This window comes from Alligator sinensis, unplaced genomic scaffold (assembly GCF_000455745.1).
Source record: "Alligator sinensis unplaced genomic scaffold, ASM45574v1 scaffold659_1, whole genome shotgun sequence".
Lineage (NCBI taxonomy): Eukaryota > Metazoa > Chordata > Crocodylia > Alligatoridae > Alligator > Alligator sinensis.
The window spans coordinates 1,332,190-1,352,627 of record NW_005842265.1 but is presented as its reverse complement, the minus strand read 5'-3'; the positions used below and the strand labels follow the sequence as shown (position 1 = coordinate 1,352,627).

Below are 20,438 nucleotides of genomic sequence, written 5' to 3'. Positions count from 1 at the left end.
GAACATTAAATTTAATTGGACATAAAACGTGACACTTCAAAGAGCTGAGGCTTGGCACATCAACCTAGTCATTTTGGGAGCCAGCTTGTTAGCTGTCAGGCTGCACCTCTGAACCTAGTCTTGAACACAACATGAAAGTACCAAGTTGCAACAATGACATTTTACTCGTCCCAGATTTGTATAGCCATCAAGACAAAGAAATGCCCACTCACTCAGGTAGAAGTTATTTGGATGTTGGGATTCATGCTTCATGGTGTTGCCAACTCAAAGCATTCAAAAATTATAAGGCCTTCCCACAGCATGAGATTTCAATTTTGTTGTTCCTTTCATTTACTTTTAATTTTTAACTTTTGGATTCTTCTGAGTTACATTGTCTTCCATAACCATGACTGTTAGGAGATTCATTTTGTAAAACTGAAAGCTCTGATATCCCCGTGGCTTTAGGAGTTGAGATTTTAAGAATCTGTACCAAATAGTAAAAGGCTTGCAATGAAATCGGGGGAATTGGCAAACCAAGCTGAACTCCCTCTAACTACTAGTGTAGAAACAATTTGTAAAGCACATAACCCAACACTTATATTTTATCTAATGCCTTCTACACGCTTCTTATTTGGAAACACACTTATTTTTATTAAATCTAAGAAATTTTAATACCTTTTCATCAAGACTTTTTTCCCCTCTCTGTTGAAGTTGTAACTTTCCCATGTGACTAGGGAACTAATAGTATCATGAATACACGGGCTTCCAACAGTTTCCAAGTTAATAACGTTCTGTGATAGCTTCTACAATTTCCCAAGGATCAGTAACAAAATACTACCGGCGAGAGATCCCTGCTGGATAGAGATGAATTAAATTGTGGGCTCTGTGGAAACCTCGGCAATCCATTTTGTGAATGCCTGCCTTCCAAGGGATTTAAACAGGAGAGAGAACATGTGGACGAGACAAAGATAAACTTCTTATAGCTTAAGCTGTTTCTATTCATTATAATTTTGAGCATTTCCCAAGTTGTGTTTTTTTTTTCCAAAGGACTTGGATAATTGCCCCTAAAAGATTAAAATGCAAACATATTTAAATCTTGAAATTATAATATAAATCACTGTGCATACATAATTATGCTGTAAAAGTCATTTCAGTGCTCAGTTTTCTAGTTGTGGCCGTATTTTAATGTGTCATTTTCCATGAAGGCTTGGCAATCTCAGATACAGATTGTGTTAGTGTACCAAAAGATATTATTTTAGCAAAGTCCATCTATTTTTAGATAATAAAATGACTTAATTGTGACTTGATATTTGTAAAAGCATTTTATGTCAAACATCTGCCTAAAATATTTACCTTTGCACTCGCATTGCTCATTACATTAGTAGGTTTAGCTTATTTACATAGTGTTCCTCATAAATAAGTACAGATTGGACAACACTGTAGAATTTATGCTGCTTTTATTATGTTGAATGCCAATATTAAATATAGTTCATAATCCCAACAGCCATAAGACCTTTTAAAAGAAGAAAACAATAAATGGAGAGAATGATTTAAGGAGCCATAAGAAAAAAAACATTATTGTTCATGGTTTTTAAAAATAAGTGTGCCCAGTTTTTCAGACTGACAATCTCTGCATTTCAGGAAATGAGATTTTAAACTAATTAAGAAAAGTGGTGTGACAGCTGTCCATTATTGCATGTTGCATGTGACAATAATATAGCAGTACACAAAGCACAGAGAAAGATGCAAAACTGTCTTCCCTTGCTGTTTTTCTATTAAAAAAGCAGAATTTCTGTTTCTCAAGCTCATTGAATTTGCAGATACTGTAATCACTGAATATGATGAAAGCCAAGGTGATCAAGACAAACATGTTTTTCTTAATAACACTGCTGAGGAAATTCTCCTGTCTCCACACACACACCCCCTCTAGTGCCTGGATAACATAATAGGAACTAAGATCATTTGTTCAACATTTATAAGAAGAGCTTTCACACTCACCGTAGTACTACACTTTTTGCCTGCTCATCTGATTGGCAAAAAAATAAATAAAAAATACAATCACCATCTTCACTAGAGGGAAGTATTCTGTCACTTTCTATTAGTCACAGGAAAAATACTGTGCTGATAGTGTGTATCTTAAGCCAGCGGATATCACCATTTGTGAGCTTGTCATGGACTTTGGCCCTGCTCTGGATGGCTTAACCATGTCAGTAATGGGACAATTTGAGTTTTCCTGTGAATTAATTCCTAAGGTGACTGCTATTCATAAACTAAATTATGCTGAACTGTTGGTGGCAGCCTGTGACATTAGATAAATCATAAAAATGGAAATTTACTGAAGTGGAAGAGATTTTTCCATTAACCGTTTGCCAAATAGGAGAAAAGAGGAAGAAATGCCATCATGAATATTGATACCAGATGTTCTCCCATAGGGTGCATTTGACTAATAGTTTCAGAGGCTGAATCTTAGTTTTGGTTATTAGATGTTCAGAAAGCTTGATAATATTCCTAGGAAAAAGAAAATTATTCTGAACCCACGTAAAATTTAGGTTTTCTGCTTTGCTATCGTTGTTATATTGATACCATATCACAGTCATGAAGCCACATCTAAATAATTGTTTCACTTGCTAATAAATCACTGAATCACAGGAAACAGGCTTGAAGGGATCTTAAGAGAGACAGACCAGCTGACTACCTATCTCAAGATAAGAACATTCCCTGCCTAAACCATTCCCAGTTTGTATAATCTGCATTCAAAACCTTTCCAGTTCCACAGCTCCTGTGGGCAATCTAGTTGAAGGCTTCAGAGTTAAAATAGTTCTTCCTGGTTTCTAACCTGCTGCAACTTAAATCCCTGCCACAACTTAAACCAGTTACTTGTCCCATTTCCTGTGGACCCAGATAATGATTGTCATAATTTGTATTTGAAAGGTGTTGTCAATCCCCCTCCCTTCAATCTTCTCTCTAGACTAAATAATCCTAATTCTTTCCATGTATGTTATGTTTTCTTGGCCTGTAACCTTTCTTGTTGTAGGGTAGCCTTTTCCAGGGTAGAACATAACAGGTTGTCTGTGTTTTGTCTGATCCCTAAAATTGCACCTCTAGCTTCACAAAGTCACTAGTCTACTGAAGTACTGACTCTGGAGAGAGAGAATGGCTCCATGGATGATAGATGGGGCATACACATTAATGGCAGTGGCAGATTGGCTCCCTGACAATTTAAAAGAGTCATGAGCAGAGATCCAGGTTTTCTGTTTGCCTCAGAAAAACACAGTAAAACCCAGATTGTCTCCTTTTTAAGGAGAAATATCCTGGTTTTTCTCTCTTTTCTCCTTTAAAAAAAAAAAAAAAAAGTGGGAAACTGGATTTCTCCTTGCAGGCTGGCATAGTTGCAGCCTGCAAGGGGCTGGCAGGGAGCAGAAGGAAAGCTGTCAGGCAGGGGGACACATGGGCACCAGGCAGACTGGAGAGCAGCTCCCACATCTCCCTGCAGGTAAGTTGGGCGGGGGGGAGGGGACAGTACTGAGGCCTCCATAGTGAGGGAGGGAGGAAATTGGGCAGGGCTGGGGCTGCTGCCAGGTCAGGGCTTCCCACCCTGATGCCCTCCCCCCATGTGCTTCTGTGGCCCAGCAGGCAGGACCTGGTGTAGCAGGGCAGAGCGGGGCAGGGAAGCTTGGTGCCACTACTGCAAGCTCTGCACTGCCATGCTGAGGTGCTCCCTACCCACCCAGCAGCAGCGGGGATTGTGGTGCAGAGTTTCATTTTAATCATGGAAAAATTCAGATTTGGGGGGTTTTACTCAGAGAATATGCGATTTTGGGGGGTTTTTTTGTTTTTTTTTAAAGAGAAAACCAGGATCCCTGGCCATGAAGTGCTCAATTCCAATCAGGAATTTGATGAGTTGGTTTATGAGTTCATTCTTAATAGCAAAGCCAACTCTGTGAAGTTGGTGTTATCTTTCCTATTTACTCTTCCAAAAGAGGGTATAGCCACCTTCATGTTCTTTGAGCTGTCCATCTCCCACTTGCTGGGTCTCGCTCAGTGCAGCAGTGCCAGTATTGTCACCTGAATTCTTGAGCCACAATTGCAGTGTGATGCACTCTGGGCATTCACTATTAGAATTATTTATGAGGATCCTTATGTTCCAGGTTGCAAAATTGATTGTGTGTCTGTTGTTTTGAACCACAGTAAAGATGATCCCACTGGACATAGTTTTCCAGTCAGAAAAAGGTAGGCAGACCGTTTAGGTGCTAGATGACCTTCTTGCAACTGCCACCTTTGACAGTTCATGAATAGGAGCTTCCAGACTATCAGAATCCTGCTCCCATCATCAGTAGCTGGTCACCAAAGGGCTTGAAAAATGTGCTGGGAAAGCCAGTTTCATGGAAGACACCTGTGCATGACTTCTTTTATCACAGAGAAGCTACTACACATAAGCTTCCACACAGTTCTTGACAGAACCGGACCTTGGTCTAGTGGCAAGGAAGCCAAGACAATTGGAGATCTTGTTCTACTGCGGCCTTCATCCGCCTTTGCAGTCATTTAGATTCTAACATTTTCCGCCTGCTCTGTCATTGAGGACTTTTAGACCAGTGGGTGGGGGCTGGCCAAGCTTATAGTAATGACCTGCACTCACCATATCACACCACCACGAAAGAATACATGTGGCTTTTCAGGAGGGAAAGCTTATGCTCCAACTCTTGATGCCAGCAATTAAACCAAGGAGGAATTCTACACAAGCCTTGACCAAATCTTGTCTGTCTCCCTCTGAAACACCAGAATTATTGTGCTTGGTTATTTACAATGCCAGAATTGGAAGGGACTTGAACATCTGGGCCAGAACCATCAGCGAAGAAGTAGTGGGAAAGGTCAACTCCAGCGGCATCCTCCTCTTGACCAAATATGCAGAACATGGACTCACCATCACCAACACCCTGTTCCACCAGAAAAACAAGCACAAGACATCATAGCAACACCTGCAATCTCAGCACTGGCACCTGATTGACTACATCATTGTTTGTGCCTGGGATCGCAAAGATGTCTGCATTACCTAAGTTATGCTAGGAGCTGACAATTGCTGGACCAATCATTGACTCCTTCTCTCCGTTATGTCACTCAAACTGGCTCCCATACAGTGCCTGCAGCAGAAGCAATACCAACGAAAGATCAATGTCAAAGGATTCAAGTCACCAATCAAGCGAGACCTCTTTCACCAATGTCTCAATGAAAAACTGGCAAATTCCAGTCAACAGCAATAGGAGAATATTGGCAGCATTTAAGGTGCCTTCCAGTCCACGGTCATTAGTGCCTGTGAAGAGACACTTGGATGCTCTATCAGGAAACATTGAAGCCATCTCTCACAGAAGGCTGACATCAAAAAAATCCAGCATCGTCTCAAATTGTGCAAATGCAGCCTTTGGACGCCTGAGGAAACAGGTGCTTTGAAGATTGTGACACCAGATCCAAAACCAAACTCATGGTTTATCAAGCAGTTGTGATCCCCAACTTTACGATACGGAGCTGAGATGTGAACAACATACAAGAGACATCTCAAGTTGTTGGAGAAGTACCATCAATGCTGCCTACAGAAGATCCTTTGAATCCAGTGGGTAGACAGACATACCGATGTTAGCGTCCTCTCATGAGCAAACACCATGAGCATCAAGGTGATGATCATCCGACTTCAACTCCACTGATCTCCTGAAGCAAGCTTAATTCTCCCAGATCAGTCAAGGCGTATGCTGAAGAGGAGGTCAGAGAAAGTGCTTCAAGGTCATCTTCAAGGCCAGCTTGAAAAAATTTAACAGTGACATCAACTCATGGGAGTCCATCACTCAGGACCATCCCAAATGCAGAAAGAGTCTGCTGCAAGGATCTCAGTACTTAGAAAATTTATGATGACAACAGGGGATAGAAAAGCAAGAGTAGTGTGTTGCAGATCAAATCAAGAATCCAGAGCCACCCACCCCTTGCAGAAACATGTGCCCAAGTTGTACCAGAGTCTGTCGATCCCAAATCGGCTTCATCAGACACCTTCAGACCCACAAGTAAAGCAGTCGTGAAAGACAACTATCCTCGACTGTGGAATCGCCAGTATATATATATATGAACGATAGATGCTTCCTGCAGCAGCTGTAGGCTTTAAATGGAAGCCCTCATCCAAGTTCCAAGAACTAGACCCTGCTTAACTTAAGGTATCTGGTACTCATACTAGATAGATCAATACCTATACTGATAGATCAATAGTTGCTATAAATTAACCAAAACTTACATAAAATAGGATTTTTTTCAAAAGGCTAATTGGTTATTGGGAGTTGGGTGATTTATTTCCTTGACCACTTGGCAAAATTCCCTCTTGATAGTATATGAACTGTTTCTGTCATAAGCATATGGGCCACCTATGCCTTCCTCACGTACTGCACCTGTGTATGAATGTTGTAGGTCAAAAAATAATAGGCTGATGGACAGTTTTCATGATTGTGGCTTGGGATACTATGCTCATCTAGATGTGCCACTGAGTTCAGAGCGAAATACTAATTTTTACTGTCTAGCATGTTCATTTTACACAACTCTAATGATCCATATCACACTTGTAAAAGCTGTTCTCTAACATTTTAGTCGGCTCCAACACTTTGCCTGAACATGTACTAGGTGTAAAAGCTGTTAGTCACAGAAGAAAATACAATACTAATTCAGAGATTTGTCTCTCTTAAGGAATAATCATTTATTTACCAGACTTTTTTGATTGTTATACCCTTGTAAATTATTGGTTACAGTGACGAATTTTTTGTCAGTATGCTAAGTGTATCAACCTGTGGTATATTATTCAGTATGCAGACTTATGGAGATGCATTTATACTTAAGAACAGGAGTTTGTAATCTATGACCCATGAGTGGATCCAGTCTGATAACTGATTTTTTTATTTTATTCATCTGTTTGCTTGTTTACTTATTTCATTTATTTATTTTTCCCAGCATGCAAAGCTGGGATGTCGGCAGCAGTTCAGCAGCAGGGGAAAGTAGCAGCCCACTTTTGGACCTCCGCTCCTAAAAGGTTGCCAACCTCTGATTTGGAAAATGCTGAGTTCAAAAACAATGTAGAAAAAAACATAGCATCATAGAAAATTAGGATTAGAAGGGATCTCAGGAGGTCATCTAGTTCAACCCCCGTGCTCAAAGCAGGACTATCCCCAACTAGATCATCCCAGCCAAAGCTTTGTCCAGCTGGGTTTTAAAAACCTCCAAGGATGGAGATTTCACCACTTCTGCATTACCTGTTCCAGTGTTTTACTACCCCTCTAGTGAGAAAATTCTTCCTAATATCAAACCTAAACTTCCCTTGCTGCAACTTGAGACCATTGCTCCTTGTTCTGTCATCTGCCACCACTGTTTTGAACCCCCCCATCAGGTAGTTGAAGGCTGCTATTAAATCCCCCCTCAGTCTTCTCTTCTCTAGACTAAATAAGGCCAGTTCCCTCAGCCACTCCTCAGAATTCATGTGCCCCAGCCCCCTAACCATTTTGTTGCCTTCCACTGGACTCTTTCCAATTTATCCACATCCTGTCTGTAGTGGAGGGTCCAAAACTGAACACAGTACAGATGTGGCCTCACCAGTGCTGAATAAAGGAGAATGATCACTTCCCTTGATCTGCTGGCAACACTCCTACCAATGCAGCCCAGTATGCCATTAGCCTTCTTGGCAACAAGGGTGCACTGTTGGCTCATATTCAGCCTATTGTACACTGTAACCCCAGGTCCTTTTTTAAAGAGCTGCTGCTTGGCCAGTCAGCCCCCAGCCTGTACCAGTGCATGGGATTGTTCTATCCTAAGTGCAAGACGTTGCACTTGTCCTTATTGAACCTCATGAAGTTTGTTTGTTTTGTTTTTAGCCCAAGCTTCCAATCTGTCTAGGTCACTCTGAATCCTAGCCCTACCCTCCACCATATCTACTACTCCCCACCACATCTTGGTGTCATCTGCAAACTTGCTGTGGGTGCACTCTATGCCATCTTCCATGTTGTTGATGAAGACATTGAACAAAACCAGCCCCAAGACTGACCCCTGGGGCACTCCACTTGACACCAGCTGCCAACTAGACTAATCAATTACTACTGTCTGAGCCCGATGCTCCAGCCAGTTTTCTATCCACTTTACAGTCCATTCATCCAGTCCATATTTCCTTAGCTTGCCTGCAAGAATGGTGTGGGAGACCATATCAAAAGCCTTGCTAAAATCACCAAGCCAGCAGCGAAACCAGAAGTGCATTTCTGCCAGCACTTCTGGTTTCATGGCTGGTGCTTCCAGGGGATGCACAGCCCATCTTAGCAGGTGCACATGCACTCGTCTGTATCCCCTACATGTTGCCAGTGATTGACAAGAACACAACCTGTGCCACAGACCCCATAACCCTTGCATCCAGAGCCGTGTAGTCACTTCTGATACACTCATGGTCTCCTCTGGCAGTATCGTTGGTGCCCACAAGAATGAGCAGCATAGGGTAGTAGAGGGCTGGATAGTCCCTCCATGACATCTCAGATCCAGGCTCCAGGCAAACAGCAGACCTTGCACAACTCATTTCAAGCACTGATAGTTTTTGTTTAAAAATTAAGATTCAGAGAGGAAGAACCAAAAGGAACTATAACCTCTGGTTAAGACATAGTGTGGAATGTAACATGGGTAGTTTCAGTTCCCAGCTTTACTGTAGGCTTTCTGTATGGCCTTTGGTAAATCCCTAAACTGATGCGGATTTTAAAAAATTACGTGTGTTCAGGAAAGGCCTTTGTCCAAACTGACTTTTTTTTTGTAGGGATGTTCATATCATTTTGTCAATGATGGAATTTCTGGCCAAAATGAGAGAGAGAGATGTTTACCATCAGTCTCCATTATCCTGCAAGTCTGGGCACACACCTCACATGTGGGAGACCCCAGTTCAAGTCCCTTCTCCTTGGGCTGAATCAGGCAAACTAGAACCTCCCTCCCCCACAACACTCCAGGTGTGTGTCTTCAACATGGTGCTACTGGCTGTTTAGAAGGGAAAGGGACTCTACCTCATTTGTTTACTGCTGAAGGATCTTGGTTTTATTCTGATACAGAACAAGAAAGTTTGAAACCTCAAACTAATGTGGAATGGGAAAAATGTTTCCTTCACAGTAGTATAAGTTAAATCACCTCGCTGTGTTTCTGCCTGTAAAATTAAGTTAATTTGGCTTCCTTTCTTTTGCACTTTCTAGTTTATTTAGGCTGAGATATCTCTAGAGCAGAGACTGTCTCCTACTATGTGCAGGCTCAGAGCTTATTTTTAATGCTCACATAACATTTTGTGAATTATGTCAATATTTTTAGAGATTTAAAAAACAAACAAACAGCTTTTGTCATGCTACTGTGAGTAGATTTCAAGATGTTGCAAAAGAGCCTGGAATTATTTATTCCTATTTTGCAGATAGGGAAACTGAGGCCAGAAGTGAAATTACCTGCCTGTGGTCTTCCAGAGGCCACTGGCAGAGCCAGGAATTGCAACCCAGATCTCCTACCAGAGCTGAAAGCAAATCTGACTTGCTCCGTGTTACTATAGGCTGGGTACCTTTGACTTAAAATACTTGCACCAGAGAAGGTAGGCAGCTATCCAGAGAGCATTTTGTCTGACTAGTATTTACAGAAGTTCAGAAGCCTCCCTCTCCACGATATGGTTGCTCTTGGATCATGTTTGGTGTGGGTCTGCTAGAAACATAACTTTGTATTTCTTACCAGGAATGGAGTTATCATGTATGGAGTTCCAGGTATTGTTAGCAAATAATTCCTGACCTGAGGAGCTTTCAGTCTAAATATCGGGGTTAGGTGGAGGGAATATACTACCAAAGCAGAACAAATGATCTGAACAAGGAGGAAGAGGTAGTGAAATGGAAAGCGGGGGAAAATGGAGTCACGGCAATCAGATGGAAGTTGGAGGCAGATGCAAGTTAAGGCTAAGATAGAAATCCTGTGATCGAGGAAAAGGAGACAGGCTGGACAGTATAGAATGGCCAGTTGGAATGCCTTAGAACAGTGATTTTCAACCTCTTTTCATTTGTGGACCCCTAAAATATTTTGAATGGTTGTGGTGATCCCTTTGGAAATATCGAATGGAGATGCAGACCCCTTTAAATTGTAATTGTGGGTATTCTCATACTTTTGATTGTAGTCATCTTTCACGGACCCTTAGATGCAGCCTGCGGACCCCCAGGGGTTCTGGAGACCAGGTTAAAAACCACTGCTCTAAAAAATTGTCTGAAGATCCCTACATTGGCAGTGGTTGATTGCTGCTCCAACTGGCTGTAGTCTCTAACTGCTTTACCTGTAAAGTCTTCCCCCAAGGCAACTATGTAGAGAAGGGCAGGCATAACTAGGATCAGTGTTCCACCGACGCTCTAGGCATCTCTCTGTAGTTCTGTACATTCCCCCACCCACAGGATTTCACCTCAGTGTTTGAGGGGCCATGCTCTTCCCCCACCCCTCAGTTCTGTCTTGTGCCTGCCATGTGAGCTGAATGACCTTGGGGGAGGAGAGATTTATGTATACTAGGATGGTAGGTTAGGACCTTTGAGTATTTGAGACTCCTCAAAATTGGTTTATGTGAATGATCTGCATATGGGTATTCAACATCACACACTTCATGAATGATTCATAAATGGCTGTTTTTGTTCAATCTTAAATATGTCCTTTGAATATTCTTCTTAGCGTTTAATAGATTTGCAAGGAATAGGATTGTTGAACATATCTTCTTAGGCCAAAAATCCTACCCAGAACTCACTTTTTTGTTTCAAACTGGTGAATATTTTTTAATAAGCTACTTCCACACCAAAGCATAGAGAAGAGGCAGGAAAGACAAATAGTTATGTTAAATTTGAGAACAACCTATTAGGAAGGTACATTACAAATAATCAAAACTTAATATTATGCTTAATATTTTCTCAATCTGGATGTGTTGTCATCTCATCATCACTTCTGATGAGATGACAATTTCATTATACAGCGTGTTTTTCATGGGGAAGATGTGAATCAGTGACACGTCTGTTTTAAAACCAGAGAGTTCAGCATCATAGCTAGATAGTTCAGCTCTTCTCTTGGCTCTTCTTTAATGAAAACATTTCACAGAAGAATCTAGTAATGTTCCCTTCCATCCATGTTTTGCTGATGGGGGAATCCCAAATCGGCTACTTGATGGCAAGACTTTATGTAATGATTAGACTACTCACTTAATCTCCTCTCTTCATGTAAATATCCCCCCTCTCAATCAGTTGGTTACAAGTCAGTAGTAACATAATGCAGCAGCCTTGACCTTGGTAGATGATCATTGCCAATAGCTTAAAAACACATAGTCCAATTCCCAGAAGCTGTGACACCCCTCCAGCAGGCACTGAGCACAACCAGAGTAGAGACCCAGTCTCCCTGTCATTTCATGTAGCTATCAAGGGGCGCTTGTACATGTGATGATGTTACCATATATACCTGACAAAAATTTCCCTTTGTGTGGCTTAATAGCATCACACTTTACCGGTATGCAATTTTGCCGGGTTTTAAATGAGTTTGCATTGTCACAGTCTAAACCACATCGTGATGTAATTTAGTTTGTAACATTGCAACTTGGAATCTTGCAGCCATTAATCTGTCAGCTCACCCCCCCAGCCACAGGAGAGGCAGGCAGGCTCCACTGAGAAAAAGGATCGGGCCCCTCACCACTTCTGCCTTCAGCAGGCTCCAGCAGCCAGCAGGATGCCTGGAGCTGCCCGGGAATGGGCTGGCTTGCCCCTGGGGCAGTGCAGGGATGCAGCAGGAGGGCGGCTGGGTGTGCTGGCAGCTAGAGAAGGCGGCAGGGCCGGTCCAGGGGTGCTAGAAGCCAGGGTGGGTTTGGGGAAGAGTTGGATGGGCACCTCCAAGCTGGAGCAGCACCCAGCCCCCTACCAGCCCACCTGGGCAGCCCTGCATCCCATGCACTGTCCCTGACACCTTTTCTGGCTGCCAGCACACCCAACCACCCTTCTACCACCTCCCTGCACTGCCCCAGGGACAAGCCAGCCCGTTCCTGGGCTGCCCCAGGCATTCTGCTTGCTGCAGGAGCCTGCTCAATGCAGAAGCAGTGAGGGACCCAATTCTTTTTATTCTGCAAAGCCTGCCTACTTCTCCCATGGCCAAGGCATGAGCTAACAGATTAATGCCCCCTCCCTGCCACCGGAGAAGCGAGCAGGCTCTGCCTTTTAAAAAAAAAAAAAAAAAAAGAAAGGGGGATTGGGCCCCTTGCCATTTCTGCCTTTCAGTAGGCTCCTGTGGCTTCCAGGACAATGACATATATACAGTAACAGAAAAATAAAACCCACCATTTCAATTAAAAACTCATCGTTTCAATTTACGGGGCATAGAATGCAACCCTGAAAAACTAAACCCCTATCCCGTGTCCAAAAGCCCAAGAAGGTTTCCAAGTCTGTTCAGGCTTCATCTTCATATTAAGGCCAATCATTTTCTGCATCCCTTAATTCGATTGCTAAAATTCATACATAGCATTATTAACCCCAGGTAACCTCTACATTTTACCAGCTACGTTCTGTCACCAGGTCAACATTCCTCTTTCCTGCCCTCCTCCCCTCACTTACCTCTCTCCCACCTTTTATCTCCATCCACTCTGATCCTCCCTGCCACACATTTGCATTTTCACAAACCTGCATTTTGCATATTGGCTTACACTTCTATTCTACCCAGGATAGCACACAAACACCAGCTGACTCTACCTATGCCTGAGGAAGGGTGCTTTTGCCCAAAAGCTTATAAAGAACAATTTTTCCAACTATTTAACTGGTCTAATAAAAGATATCACATTTACCCAAAGAACCTTGTCTAGCATTGTTAATACATTTTGAGGCAACTTCATAATGCTGCACTTTAGTAGGCAATTCCTTTTTGATTTTTAAGTAGCTTGCAGAAGCTTTATTGGGAGATTAAGTGCTTCAGGTAGTGATTTTGTTTACATGCTTCCTCAAAGGATGAACTGTGGGCACAGAGGAAAATGTACTCCGTACATATGTCTACCTGCGTATAGATGGAAACTCATAAAGAATTGCTCTGTAAATATGCCAGCACCAGCTGTTTATTGTGATGCAAACTGTGGCTATGGATGTTTTTGAGAGACAGTCTTGAGACACTAACTAGTACAGCAGAATCATTTTAAGACTTTGTGATTAACTGTGAGGACGATAGAATAAAAATAAGTTGGGGGGGTTCTCTGAGCCACATGGCCTATAGCAGATTAAGGCTATTTTTCTACAGTCAGTGTCAATGAGAGTGAGAACGTGTTACAAAGTTTCTGCTTTTAAAATTACCCTGTTGTTCATGCATATCCTGCTAGTAACTTTCTGAAATCAGTATTTTCTCAGGTGACCTGTGTTTATACTACCACTGTTGTTTCTCAGAATTGTAGGCAGACTTATTTAGCAAACTGTGTTGATCAGACTGATTTCTTATCTGTCTATGGACAGTTAGTTGAACTTCAGAAAAGATCCTGTACATGATTATCCAGGGGATGTTCCTGTTTGTTCATTTGTTCATTTGCTTGCTTTACGGAGGAGAACAGGGAAGAGATAACAAATGACCAGAGGTCTGGGACTGGTGACAACACCCCTTTATGGTCTTGAAACCTTTTCTTAATTTCAGCTGCCTATTCAAATCAAAGCTCCTCTTCTAGTTTTGTTTATGGAGTCAGAATGGGGCTATCTCTTTTGCCACTTTGAAAAATAATGGATAAAATGCCCAGCATTCCCCTGGCAAATGGCATCACTCTCTCTCTCTCTCTCTCTCTCTCTCTCAAAAAATGATTGAGGTAGCTAAAACACAGAACGGGCATCAGAACTGATTTTTATGCCTAGCTCTTATGCAAGCTCAGACACGTCATTTAATGATTCCTGTGCCTATTTTCCTGCCTTTAAAGCTAATGCTTCTCCCTGAGATGCTATAATTGTTAATGAATTAAGTTTTGTGAAGTGCTTCAGAGTGTTTTCTCTAGAAATTCAAAGTAGTATCACTCTGAAAATTACTTCTGTCTTGGGTACGGGCAAAGGTCCCGCTTCGCATATTTTGTTCGCCCCTCAAGTCAGAAACCTTTTGCCAGTATTTGGCAAGTCAACAAATCAAGATTTTCCTTAAATATGAGGAATCCTTTAATGACGCATTCATTTTTTACTGCTTGGTGCAGTTGAACTGCTCCACTTTTGAACATAGTGATGTTTATTTCTTGAATATCCAGCTAGAGGGATTACAGTTTAGATTTTTTTTTTGGTTTTATTTATAATGTTGACAGGGCTTGGTCACATGAAACTAAGTTTTAGTTGTAAGAAAATACACAAAGATGATCACTCGCACAGTATCAGACTACACAGCAATTAAATATAATAGACTAAATATGACTAGACAGATTTATGAATTTGGAAAAGGAACAGTGTGAGAGTAAGCTATATAAAGAATGTGTTTTTCTGAAATTTTTTTCATGAGTCTTCCATCTTCAGGATTTTACTCAAAAACAAGCATAACTTAGGGTATAAAAACTACTGCTAAGGTATGAACTATTTTTCCCTTGGAAAATGCATTAAAAATTTTCATCTTACAGTCAGTTGCAAGTTTAAAAGAATCTGATAGCATTTTTCCTTTACTACCCATTCTTTTCCCTTGTGTTGTCTCAAAATGACATACCAAGTACTGAACAAAACCAAGTAACTTTTTTTCTTGCTGTGCTGCTGTGAGCAATCTTGGTATCCCTTAATAAAGTGGCCCTAATTATTTTTTCACAATGGAGACTAGATGAAATATTAAGGATTTCTATATGGAGCAGTTTCTTGCTGCTGATAATTTTCTATGGATTAAGATAATGTGGTTTGGTTGGGTTTTTTTAAATGTAGTCATTTGTGCTTTATTTAAAGTCAAATCTTTGCAGTGTTGCAAAATCCAGTTGTCCTTGCTGAATTGTTTTGAAGTCTAAACGAACTGAAAATGTAAAAGTGAGCAAGATAATTAAATGTTATTTTTTTTCTTTCTCTTTTAGATTATCAGCGCCTGATGACAGTAGCAGAGGGTATTACCACTCTACTGTTCCCGTTTCAGTGGCAACATGTATATGTTCCCATTCTTCCTGCCTCTCTCCTACATTTCCTAGATGCTCCTGTCCCTTACTTGATGGGTCTTCAGTCCAAAGAGGGAACTGATCGTTCCAAGCTGGAACTTCCTCAAGAGGTAAATGTTGTATGGAGTTGTCAGCCTTTATGCCTTAAAGCTAAAAATACCTAATCTTTATTCTCTCTAGTTCCCAGGGTAAAGGTGCCACATCAAAAACAACTATATAAAATAACTTTGGCACAGATATGTCTCTGCTCAAGGGAGGATCTGGATGAGAGCATTGCAGAACTGAGAGCATTGCAGTTAAAAGATGCAATGGAAAAGTCTAAAGAGCACTTGTCTACATAGGTCTGATTTCACAAATGTTGTTAGTTTTATTAATTAACAATTCTTCTTTTCTGCTTCTTCCTCCTCCCAGGGGAGAGACAGGCTGCCTAAAGTTTATGAACATGGTACAAAAGAATCGGGCTGAAAAATGTCACTGTCTTGTGGGTATGAAAAGGGTAGATAAGAACATGCATATCTCAGGAGGTATTTCTATCTGTTTTGCTTCAGACTTTCCCCAACTTCAGTTAACTTTGTCAGGGTCACAGTCCTTTTGTCAGAGGATGAGATGGGATTCCATCTGGTGACAGCCTGTTAGAATTGATGCAACAGTTGTTGCCAAGTGATATAGGCTTTTACATATTCTTCTCTCTATCCCCACACCCCTAGCCCATGCAACGGGGTAGAGTAGGCTTTTTTTCTCTAGTACTGAATCCTATCTAGCTTTGGGATGAACACTCAAAGATTTAGGATGGCCCTGTCTCTAGAGGGCCATGGTGATCTTTATTTTATTTTATTTTTTTTTAAAGATCACTATGGCTGTCTAGAGACGGGGCCAACCTAATCCTTTGAGCGTTCATCCCAAAGCTAAATAGGGTTTGGTAGTAGAGAAAAAAAACTATATATCTGCCCTTCTCTACAAATTATGCTGCAAATAGCATGTGAATTTCAGCATAAATTACACAGATGCTAAACATGTACCCAATTTAAGGTGCCAAACTGCCAAACCAGCCATGACATTGTTCTGCCTTCTGTATGGAACAATTTTATGGCTAGTTTGTATGGCACCTTAAATTGAATGTGTGACCAGGCCAACATTCAGCTGACTTTTGGCTTAGGCTGAGGACTGCACTGGGGTCTAGAACTGATCCAAATGTGACCCAAGCGTGGTCCCCACAAGGTCAGCTGATTGTCAGCTCCAGACCCAGACCTGTGGGCAGCCAGCTTTCAACTTGCCAGTGCAGGAGGAGCAAATAATTTCAAAATCATACCTCTGCTGTGTACATGTGATATTTCAGGAGGCATGATTGTTGGGATCAGGGATCTGATCCTGTAGTGCATTGAAATGAACGTCTGCCAGTGTCTTAGATTTGCATTCCTACTGCATCGTAAAATGTTTTTAGACAAAGGTCTGTCCAGGGGTGCAGAACTGGATACTTACACAAATGAGTGAGAGAGTTTTAGTTTTTGTAAGAGGTGCTGAAATGACAGCCATGCACAATAAGGACCTTTTTCCTCCCAAAAATATCCTTTGGAAAGGGAAATTTCATCCTGCATTACCCTTTGTGTGCCTCCTGTCTTCTCTGATGGAATTATCTCTAAGAGTTGAGAAGATAACTAAGTTTCTCGCCTTGCTCAGTCTTTGTCTGTGAAGCCATTGGCTGTTGAGTTCATCCTCACCACAACTGTCAATGGTGGAGTGAGAGAAAGGTGTCTTTCTCCTGAGAACTATACGGAAATCATTAAACACCTGTCAAAGATATTCATCATAATGCTAAAATTTTGGACCATAACCCATCTAAGCCATATTCAGTGTGGTGACCTGGAAGTGAATGGCAATAAGTTGACAAGCCTGGCTTCTGAGCCATCCATATGGATGTACATGAATTATTACAGTTATTTGTTTTGCTAAAGTGCCTAGAGATCCTAGCCTGGTTGTGCCAGGTAGTATGTACAGACGTTGAAAAGAAATGATCACTTGAAAATTTTTGAAATTATGTACTCATAATTCAGAACTGGAGTAAGGAGCTGAGCAGGAATTGCGATGTTCTAGGCTCCCATGGAAATTTGGCCATATCACTAGGGAAGAGTATAACAGTATCACCCAGACATACAGGGAGAAAATCAGCAAGGCCAGTTTGCAGTTTAGGATGAGAGTGGCAACAGATGTAAAGGGCTGTACAAGTATGTCAGAAGTAAGAGGAAGACTAAGGAAAGTGTAGGCCCTTTACTGAATGCAGGAAGCAGGCTAGTAATGGATGATGCAGAGAAGGCTGAATTATTTAGTCCCCTTTTTACTTCATTCTTCACAAGTAAGGCCTGCTCTCAGATGACAGGTGAACTTGGCAATCAGAATAAGGGAGGAAATGAGCAGACTCAAGTAGTAGAAGTACTGTTCAGGGATTACTTAAAGAAACTGTATGTTTTTCAAGTTGACAGGGCCAGACAGGATTCACCTGGGTGCTGAAAGAATTGGCTGAGGTAACTTTGGAACTATTGGCTATTATCTTTGAGAACTTTTGGAGGTTGGGTGGCATCTCAGATGACTAGAAAAGAGCAAATATGCTGACCATCTTTAAAGAGGAAAGGAGGAGGATGCAGAGAATTACAGAACAGTCAATTTAACCTCAGTACTAGGAAAGATTGTGGAGCAGATTGTCAAGGAGTCTATTTTTAAGCACTTGGAAGAAAACAAGATAATCAGGAACATCCAGCATAGATTCATCGAAAGGAAGTCAGGCTTGGCCAACTTGATTGCCTTCTATGACAGTGACAGGCTCTGTGGGTTGGTAGCATTAATGGGGGGGGTGGAGGGAGGGGGGAAGAGGATATATGAGGGGTGCACCAGCCTTGGACACTCTTTAGAGGGGCACTGGAATTACGCTTCCCTTCTCCCAGAGTCCTTGCCACTTTTGGAGAAGCCCTGCCCTTTCCAGGCATAGAAGCCAAGGTGAAGAAGCCCTGTACCACCCAGCAACCTGACCACTACCCCTCCCCAGTGCCTGCACACCACAGCATCTGTGTCCTCCCACCCCTCCATGGTGCCTGCCCTCCACCACCTTCCCTGCTACTTGCCCCTCCTTGCCTGCACCCTTGGCACCTGGATTCTCTGCCTGCCTTCCCTCCTCTGCCACTTGCCCTCTGGCTCTGACTGCTGCAAGGCTTTGGCACCACTCCAGTCCAGCACACAGAGTACATGGTTGCTCCAGCTGCAACCCAGCTACATAGCAGCTGTTACAGTGGCACCTGTTCAGGTCGTAGCCTGGCCCTCAGAGCTGCAGGTACTGTTGCCACTACAGGCGTGCCCAGATTTGGAGCCACAGCACTTGCCCACTCCCTACAGCATTGTGCTTCAAAATGAGGGCCCATTTCTCCCATGTTAAATGGTGTGGCCCCTCATCTTGGATTTGAATAAATGTGGCAATCATCTTTCTTAGTGACTGGATTAAAAACTAGTTATTTTAAGAAAATAACAGTTTAATGTGGTAGCCTTGCAGTCCTCTTGGCATGTCAAATGAAATACTTCCAGCACAGAGAAAGTAGGACTTGAGAGGAAAAAAGACATTCAGTTGTTAAACAGCTTAGTAACTTAAAATGCCAGCATTTGTAAAAGCTATAATGCCCCAAACAGATTAGAGTCTAAACAAAACAGTTGCACTGTTGCTGTTTTTCAGGTGGGGTCCCCCTACCCTACCACATACACAGCCTATACTTTTTAGGAAAGCATATTAAACAGACTTCAATGGTTTATGTTCTCCCTTTTTTACATCCTGGCAATGGTTAATCTTTAAAAATGTTTGCAGTGCAAGATTTGCATGCTGCATGGCCAATGGAGTATAGAATAACAATAGGAGAACATTATATTTAATTGAGAAGATTTTGAATCTGGACTTCCTGTAGATAGTAAAAACAGAAAATCCTTCAACACATGAGCAATGATGAAATACTGTTCACTTTAGAATTCCTTTATTGTTCAAGCCAAGGGACAGCTTTTCAAGCTCTGGTCTAAATATAAACTGTTTGTGTGGTAGAGATAAAATTCTAACAACTGGCCATCATGCTGTCTTAAGGTTACTAATCTCTCAGTATTAGCTTTAATCATCAGGATGTTTTTGAAGAGGAAAGTGAGATGGACTCCCCAAGGCTTTTCTGAGCCCAAATCTCATTTTCAAATTTTGTAAATGGTATGCAGAGCTGAAATTAAAAAGCCTTTGAAATGAAATATTGATAGATAAGAAGAGTCTCTGCACTAAGAGCAAAAAAAATTACAACATCTCACACCATTAGCCATTTCAATATTATGTATGTTAAGAAAAGCAGATTGTTTTATACTGATCAACAATTTTATTTGAATGTGTTCCAACTTTATTATAGAAAACCATAATGATGGTGCACTTTACTTTTAACAAGTGAATCTTAATACCGTGGCTGGGAAGCATCCATGCAAAATGTGATTAATGTCAGAAATGTCCTTGAAATGAAATAATATTCTCTGAAGTAACTGTAGCCTATTGTTTAATTTCTGCTGGAGTGAATATTGCTCTGCTGAAAATTTAACCTCTTCAGAATATGTGGGAGGTGAGGGGTAGGAGGAGGAGGGAGTTAATTTCCTTAATGTAATCTTTGGATTAGCTCAGTTTCTTTGTTTAGAAGCGAGTTGCAATGAATGTGGACATCCTAGGTTCTAGAAAAACTAAAAGCATCCTGGTAACCATTTCCATGTCAGCTGAAAGACTAACAAGGGCATGCATTTTTTGCCCTCAGGGTATCTAGGTCTCCTGTTCCGCAGTTTTTTGTCTGGTTAGGGCATTTTAGAACACAGTGCACTTGAAATTATTATTCGTTTTAGCACTTCCTATTCAGCACAATATATTCACGGGCAGTGAATTTTGGATGCAAGCTGCAGTTCAGAAGAAAATTGGCTACTGTTTTTATTGTGCCATTCTTCCTCAGGGTGTACTTGCACTATATTATATTATATTATATTATATTATACACTCACACATATACACACACACACACACACACATGTAGTGTGTGTGTGTGTGTGTACATATATATGATGTGTTTCCTGTAAAGCTTCCAGAATGAAGAATCTGCTCTAGTAGACAAATGACTGTACATGGCTTTAAAAACAGGGACCAAATTCATCCTTTATTTTCACATAACTGTATAAAAAGACTTCTTGCTCAAAAATCTCCATGAGGATTTCATTGTGGAAATTCCTCTGGTAAGCAAGTTCTGTCCACCGGTAGACAGGCTGCCATCAAATGTGGATTGCCAGA

At 41.5% G+C, this 20,438-nt stretch overlaps 1 protein-coding gene across 1 annotated transcript in view; it reads left to right on the top strand.

Moving 5' to 3' along the window:
• Positions 1-20,438, top strand: part of DENND5B (DENN domain containing 5B) — a 150,126-nt gene that overhangs the window by 49,071 nt on the left and 80,617 nt on the right. The window contains exon 5 of the mRNA XM_025209042.1: positions 15,038-15,225. Within this exon, the coding sequence (XP_025064827.1) occupies positions 15,038-15,225 (188 nt within the window). The remainder of the gene's footprint in view (positions 1-15,037; positions 15,226-20,438) is intronic.